The 7,190-nt window shown below is 65.2% G+C and overlaps 1 protein-coding gene across 4 annotated transcripts in view; it reads left to right on the top strand.

Moving 5' to 3' along the window:
• Positions 1-218: 218 nt before the first annotated feature.
• Positions 219-7,190, top strand: part of GRM4 (glutamate metabotropic receptor 4) — a 53,678-nt gene continuing 46,706 nt past the window's right edge. Inside the window, exon 1 of one of the 4 annotated variants that reach the window (XM_075443262.1) lies at positions 219-385. In XM_075443262.1, coding sequence (XP_075299377.1) covers positions 275-385 — 111 coding nt within the window. In that variant the 5' untranslated portion in view covers positions 219-274. Of the gene's footprint in view, positions 386-1,518; positions 1,548-5,732; positions 5,935-6,240; positions 6,258-7,190 lie in introns of those variants that run through there. The other 3 variants (XM_075443264.1, XM_075443263.1, XM_075443265.1) reach the window with 3 other exon arrangements.

Here is a 7,190-nt window from a genome sequence, read left to right as displayed (position 1 = left end):
CCCCCCCCATGCTCCGGGAGCCGGGGGGCAGCCGCCGCCCCCCCTCCGCCGTGCGCTAGTGCTTTAAAAGGCTGGCAAAGCCGGCGGCGGTCTTCCCAGCGCCTCTTCATGCAAAACTTCCCCGGCCCCGGCCCTCCTCCTCCTCCTCTTCCTCCTCCTCCTCCTCCTCCTCCTCGTCGCGGCTGCGGAGCGCGGCGGGTCCCGCCCGGCTGCGGCTCTCTCGGCTCCCCGGGCCGGGGCCGGGGCTGGGGGGGCCGCGGGCTGCCCCCGCTTCATGCCGCAGGGCCCCCCCGGGGTGCCGGGGCCGGGGGCGGATCGCGGCACCGGGCAGCGGGACCGGGGGGAGACGGGGTCGGCGGAGCCGCCAACTTCGCGCTGCCCGCGGGTAAGTGCGGTGCGGTGCGGGATGGGGTGGGTGGGGGTGCGGAGCATCCCCGGGACGCCCGGTCCCCCCATAACCTTCCCCGGCGGGCTGGGCTGCCCCTTCCTCCCCCACCCTTCAGCCCCGCTGCTCCCCCCCACCCCCCCCCCGCAACGCTCCAGCAAATTTTCTTTCTTCATTTCTTTTTTAGGGGGGGGCTGCGACAGTGGGAGCTGCAGCAGGGAGCCCGCCCCCCCCCTCCGACAGCCCCCCACCCTCCCGCGGCAGCTGCCCGGCTCCCCGCGCTCCCACTCATTGCATTATTCATAGTTGTGGGGCTGCGAAGCGATGCCTCCCCCCCCCGCCGTGGGGGGCACGGGGGGAGACCCCCCCCCCGTCCCCCGTCCCCCAACCTGCCCTCTTTGTCCCCAAAGGTGACCATGGCCCCGGCGTGGGCTGCGGGAGGGGAGCCGAGGGGGGCTCGCCTGGCTAGAGGGGAAGGGGTTTGGGTTGGGGGGCACCGGGCAGGGGCTGTGGGCTGTGGTTGAGCTGCAGGTGGGGGGCTGCCCCTCGCCTTGCCTCGCCGCAGCAGGGCCCGCAGAGCCCGTCGCAGGGCAGGGGGAGCGGGAACGGGGGGCTTTGCCCAGCTCAGCGGGGAGGGGGCTGCCCCTTTGAGCCTGGGGGGTCTTTGGTTGTAAGACCCTTCCCCAGAGCTGGAGAGGCCCCATGGAAGCATCCCCGGTGCTGGGCAGGGAGCCCGGCTCTGCGTGCGGACACGCGCTCCCAGGTTTGTTTTCCTCTCCGGAGCGTTCTCCCTTTCCTCGGCGCTTTTCGGGAGAGCGGATCTGCGTGGCTTCGGGAGCCGCTGGGAAGTTGGCAGCCGCGGGGAAAAAAACGGAGAACTCTCCCACCGCCTGCCCAGGCGCAGCCCCGCCATCCTCATCCTCCTCCTCCTCCTGGTGTGATGAGTTTGCCGTGCTCTGCCAGCTGGGTTATTTTTCCGTGGGCTGCTCTGGGCTTTGGCGGGGATGCCCGCTGCCATCGGCGGCTGCGACGGAGAGGCTGCGGAGTGAGTCACTGCCATCTCCGCCGGGTGACCTGTGGCTCGGGGCTTGGCGAGAGACGATGGCGTGAAGCGGGGCTGGGGTGACCGGAGGAGCTCACCGGTGCTGGCCGCTCGCCCGAGGTAGGGCGCAGGGAGGGGGGGAGCTGAGCCGATCTGTCGAACGCAGCGAGGAGCTCGAGGAAAATGCCAGGAGAAGTGCCAAAAGGAGAGGGGAAAAAAAAAAAGCAGCTCATTTCCTCCCCTCCCTTCGCTCCCTGCAAGCAGGGATTTATCCGCACCGGGGCAGCGGGTGGGGGTGTGGGGGGACGTGCTGAGCACGGCTCTGGCTGCGGGGAGAGTCGGGGCGAGACCCCCCCCCTCCCTGTGACCCACCGCCTCCGTGCCGAGAGCTGCGGTCCGGTGGGATGCGCAGAAACACCGGCTGCTTTTGGCCATCTTGGCCGAGCTAGGGGGGGGACGCAGCGCCGGGGGGTGCAGCGAGGGTGGTCCGGCTGCGAGTGTGGTGGGTCCCCACTGGGAGCAGCGGGCTCCAGCTGCCCCGGGCTGGGGGGGCACAGGTAAACCCTTTCTGGGGGGTGCAGCAGGCGCTGGGCTGGTGGTGCTGAGCTGCACCCCGGGGTGTTGGGGACCTTCGAGGGGATTTTATGGCAGGTTGGGTGCAGCCGTGGTCCGGCCCCGCATCCCGGGTGCGGAGGAGCCTGCCGGCTCCCCAAAAAAAGGGTGTCACGTGCTTCAACTTTGGCATCAGGCAGGAGGAGGATGGATTTGTCAGCTCAGCCACCCCCTTCCAGCTCTTCCCAGAAAGACGACGGTTGGAAGATATGGCAGGTCCTAATTATAACATACGCGAACCCGCTCCTGCTGCCCTCCCCGGCTTCGCGCCCGCTGCGGGCACCGTCTCTTCGTTTCGGGCTTCGGGTCTAACGGAGGGGTTTCCCTTTGCGGGGTGGCCCGGTGCCCTGTGTCCCTGTGCTGCGGATGGCCCTGCGCAAAGCCTGGCTCAAGATGGGGGTCTCTGCCCCCGCCAGGGCTTACCCATTCTGGGTACGGGCAGGGGCTCGCGCTGCCGGACTGCGGTCTCGGGGCGCAGATGTGATGGGGAGCAGAAACGCCGGGCAGTGCCGCAGGCACCGCTGGGGACCGGCAGTCAGGCCACGCTCGTGCTCCGAGCCAGCGCCGCCCCAATTCGCAGAAGGTGATCAAAAATCAATTGTGGGATTTTGCTGCATGTAGCAGGGATGGGCGCCGGCTCCCTCCCTCCCTCTGGGCTCTCCTGGCTGGAGCTCTGCACGTTGGCTGCCGGCAGAGACCCTGTGCTGCCTCCCGCAAGGTGAGCTGCTGCGATCGCCGCTTGCCCCGCGGCCGGATCCTGCTCACCTTCCCCTCGCTGTGCTGTACATCCCTCAAAGCGAGGGACTAGCCCTGGCCTGCTTGGACGTGGACAGAGAGGGAGAAGGAGAGAGCTTGCCTGCAGTTAAGGATACATATATATATAGGTATATAAAACATGATAAATAATCCCTGGGTGTGATCCATGCCCAGTGGGAACCATTTTCTGCAGACTAGAGCATCCCTCGAGGGATGCTCTGGGGCAGCGAGGAGGGTGGTGATACCCAGCTTTTCCCTGCCGTGAAGCTCTGAGCTGGGCGCTGGCGGGACCCGGTTGCAGAGGGGTCGAGTCGGCACCCTGGCAGTGGGCTCGGGCTTATGCAAGCGTTGCGATACCAGATCGTGCATCGATGGAGGGATTGCCGGGGAAAGGCTGCATCTTGGAGCACGTTGGGTGGGTTTTGGTGGTGAAATCTGGGGTCTCTGCTCGCCGCTGCCTGCTGAGCCGTGGCCTTGCTTTTCCTCCGAGCGAACGCTGGGGTACTTGACCTGAATACTTAAGGTTTTGCCTGTTGACAGAGAACTTAACCTGGCATCCCCTCCCTCTGTGCCTAAATTCCGCTGTACTTTATGGAGCTTTTGCAATTAAAAAGAACCAGGAGCCAAAGTGAAGTTCCCTGTAATCGCTTGCAAGCGGGGAAGAGCGGGCGTGCACTAATTGGGATATTGTGCTGCGTGCTGGCTGGCCCCGCTTGCCGAAGGAATAGCAGGTGGGGAAAGAAATGGCCTTGATTTTCAAAAAGATGCTGGCGAGCTCGCGGGCAGCCAGCGTGGCAGAAGCCGGCACAGCCCTCCCAGTGCCAGGGCTGGGCTGGGGAGGTCTCCTTGGTGGTGGGCTGGTGGGCGCTTGGCTCCTTGGCAGCTGGGGATGGGGTCGTGCAGGCGAGTGCTGGGCGCAGGCTCTTGGCCGCTTATTCCTGCATCTCCTGGACCGCATCACTGGCTGAGCCTTTGCCTGGTTTAACGAGCCCTGATGCAACTGGGTGGGCTCAGCACAAAACCAGTGAGTGCGCTGGCTCTGAACTGGGAGCCAACAGGTCCGGCAGAGCCGAAGGTCCCTGCTGCTCTGCGGTCCGTGGGAGCGGGGTCTGCTCGGGGAGGGGTGGGATGCTCGGGCTGCCCTGCGATAAGCCCTGGCTGGGATCCTAATAACTCGCCTCTCGGCTTTGCCCGCTGCCGGCGGTGGTACAGCCATGGTGACTAGCGCTTAGCTAATGTGCCTGATGGCACACGAGACGTGACCTCGCCTGCCTGCAGCGGCATGGGCTCCGTGGAGCTAATGGAAGTAGAATGACTTGGTTTTGACTGGGAGCCCTGCAGGGAGCGGAGTGAGGGAGAGAAATGGGCCATTTCCTTCCTTATTTATTTATTTCTCCCCCAAAGGAGGTGTTTTGTTGTTGCAAAATCCCTGTGTCGAGGGGCAGGTCTGGGGGGGGTCCAGCAAAGACCCCCCCTGTGCTGTGCAGCCGCGGTGGGCCAGATCTCCCCAGGGCTGGGGCTCTCCGGAGCGGTCGGTGCGATGTGGGGGTCCCTCCAGGCTCTCTGTTCCCGGGGCTGCAGCAGCGCCGGGCTGGGGAAGGGAAATTTTGCAAACAAAACCCATGCGATGCGTGCGGGGGGGGGGGGGGTGTCCAGCTGCCTCTCCCGGAGATCCCCCAGCCCCAGTGAGCGACTGCGAGCGCTTGCCTTGGCTCCAAAGCCCTGGGGTGCAGACCCCCGCTGCAGGATGGGCTGCCCGGCTCCGGGGCCGCGTGTCCGGCAGGAGCCGGTGGCGATGCAGCCGGGGATGCATCCCGGTGCCTGCGAGCACCCCTGGGCTCTGCGGGACACGGCGAGCTGGCGCTGTGCCTTTGGTGCAGCCCCGGCATGATGCTCGCAGGGATGCGTGGCAGGAGCTGTGGGAAGGAGCTGCGGAGGCGAAGCCCGGGATGGTCGGTCCCTGCCTCCGGGCACTGGAGGGGGGGTTTGCAGCCGGAGCTCCGCGCAGCGCAGGGGCATTTTTAATCAGCGTTTGATTTCTGCTGCCCAGCCGAGCCCTCGCCCTGCTCCGTGCTGGGGCCTTGGTGGGACCCATGCGGGTGCCAGCCGGTGGCTCGGTGGCATGGCCACCACTAGAGGGGGGTGGGATGCCACCGCGGGGGACCCTGTCCGGGGGTGCGGGGACCCTCAGGGCAGCGGCACAGCCCGTGGTCCCCTTGGCTATCCCAGTCCCGGGGCGGCAGCAGCCCCAGCACCCGCCGCGGCAGATCCTGACCCTCGTTAGATCGGTCTGGCTCAGGCCGGGCAATGAGCCGTGCCCGTCTGGAGATCCGCTCGTTTTGAGGAGTCCTTGCGCTGCTTTCCAGATCTCGGGTCCGGCCGTTTCGTGGCCGGGATGAGGGCGATGGAAAGGCTCGTTCCTCACCGACGATGCGCTTGTGGGAAGTGGGAACGAGCAGCGTTGCTCATTCTGTTGGTGCTGTGATAAATGCCACGCTGGGCATTTATCCCACCCCGTTTATTACCCCCCTGGGGGGTGCACACCTGCACCTGACTTCTTGCAAATCTGCAAATATTTCTTCCCCCGGGGCGGTGCTGCCCCCACGGAGCCGTGCAGATGGGGCAGGAGGATGGGTCCATCCCTTTGCTGCCCGTAGCGTGTGGGTAGGGCTGTTCCCTGCTCCATGAGCATCTGCTGTAGGCAGGCATCTCCCTCCAGATGTGCGTCTCCCTCCAGATGCCCTCCAGATGTGCGTCTCCCTCCAGATGTGCCGGACCAGCCTCATGGTGGAAGGGCTGCTGTGGGGAGGTGCCGGAGCTGGGCTCCCTGGGGATGCAGAGGCTGGTCCCACACCTGGGAGGAAGGATGGATTTCCCTCCTTCTTGCCAATGAGCTTTAAGGCTTGGGCTCCTGCCTGCTCGCCCAGCCCTGCGCGCTGCCCACCCCTCCGGGCAGCACCCCAGGGGTGGGTGCAGCCCTGGCGCTGGTGGGACCAAAATTTGGGCTGTGCGGGGAGCAGCAGCTTGTGTGCGGCCGTGGGGATGCGTGGTGCGGGTGGAAGAGGACGGCGGGAAGGGGATGTTCATCTCCTGCCCCTTCCCGATGAACGCTCGGCCGTTTGCAGCGCAGGCTCGTCGGGTAATTCAGGCTGCATCTCCCCTAACGATTCAGTGAGGGACTCAAACCAGCTCCCCGCCTCCCCTCCCCATTATTTGCGCTTTCTTCTTGCCTGCCGTGATATTTTTACCTTCAGTTCGTTCAGATTATATGATCAAAGGAGGCACAAAGGGGAGAGAACAGAGAGGAAAAAGCTGAAAAGAAGAAAGGGAGAGGCCGTGGGCTCTGGGGGCACTGCCAGCTCGGCGGGAGCTGCCGTGGGCTCAGAGGGTTTTCCTGGGAGCGGGTCCACGTGGTGACCCATCACACCTTCTCTGACGGGCAGAAATGTCCTGGCTGCTGGGGTAAGATGCAAAAAATGACCTGGTTTTAGCTGGCGTGGGGCTGCGTGGTAGGGCTGTGGTGTCTGAGCATCTCTGGGTCTGCCCATCATCTGCCTCCTCGCCACGGGCAGAGCCTGACCCGCTGCCAGGCTGTAGCAGGAGCCGCTTTCCCCTGCTCCGCTCCCGCTGCCGACTCGCGGGATGATGCTTGCGAAGGAGACGGGACCGTGCTGAGGGTTGATCCCTGTCCTTGATCCCCATCCGAGCGGGGGCTCTCCCGGCAGCGGGGCAGGCTGGGGCAGCGGGGGGTCGTGCCGCAGCACTCCCAGGCTCCTGCCTTTGGAAGCAAAGAGCTCGGCACTGGATAATTCTGGTTGCTTAAAAGCCCGGGCTGTCAGAAACGCTTTGGAGATGGGCCTTCAAGTGGCTCCGACAGGCAGGGATGTGCATAATTTATGGAGGTGAGTTGAGGCAAGGGCTCTCCTGGCTGGGGAGGCTGCGGAGCTGGATCCTCCTCCGTGGTGTAAAAGGGGTCGGCACGGCCGGCTCCGGCGGGCAGCACCCCTCGGGGCTGGCTGAGGATCCGGCCCAGCAGGCGTGGGCTCGGATGCTGGGCTCTGTGCTGGAGCTGAGATTAATTTAAGCTGTTTCTTCAGTCTCGCTGTTGCAGCCCGTCCTGCTTGGGGAATGCATTTGCCTGCTTGGTTCTCCTCTGCTTTTTGGTGCCTTGCATTAATCATGTGCTGTCCTCGCAGCATCCATCAGCAGCTGCTTGGAGACAGCGGGGATGGGCTGCAAGGGAGAGCCTTCTCCCCGAGGGGAAACTGAGGCAGAGGGCTGTGCTGCTTGGGCAGGGGCAGCGCCAGGGCGTGGGGAGGGGGATGAAGGGCTGTCCTGCAGCGATCTCAGAGCCAAGGCTGTGCTAGCACCCTGTACCCGCTCGAGGGGCTCTGG

Source organism: Opisthocomus hoazin, chromosome 25, assembly GCF_030867145.1.
Source record: "Opisthocomus hoazin isolate bOpiHoa1 chromosome 25, bOpiHoa1.hap1, whole genome shotgun sequence".
NCBI lineage: Eukaryota > Metazoa > Chordata > Aves > Opisthocomiformes > Opisthocomidae > Opisthocomus > Opisthocomus hoazin.
Note: the sequence above shows the minus strand (reverse complement) of the source record. Positions and strands in the feature narration are given on the sequence as shown.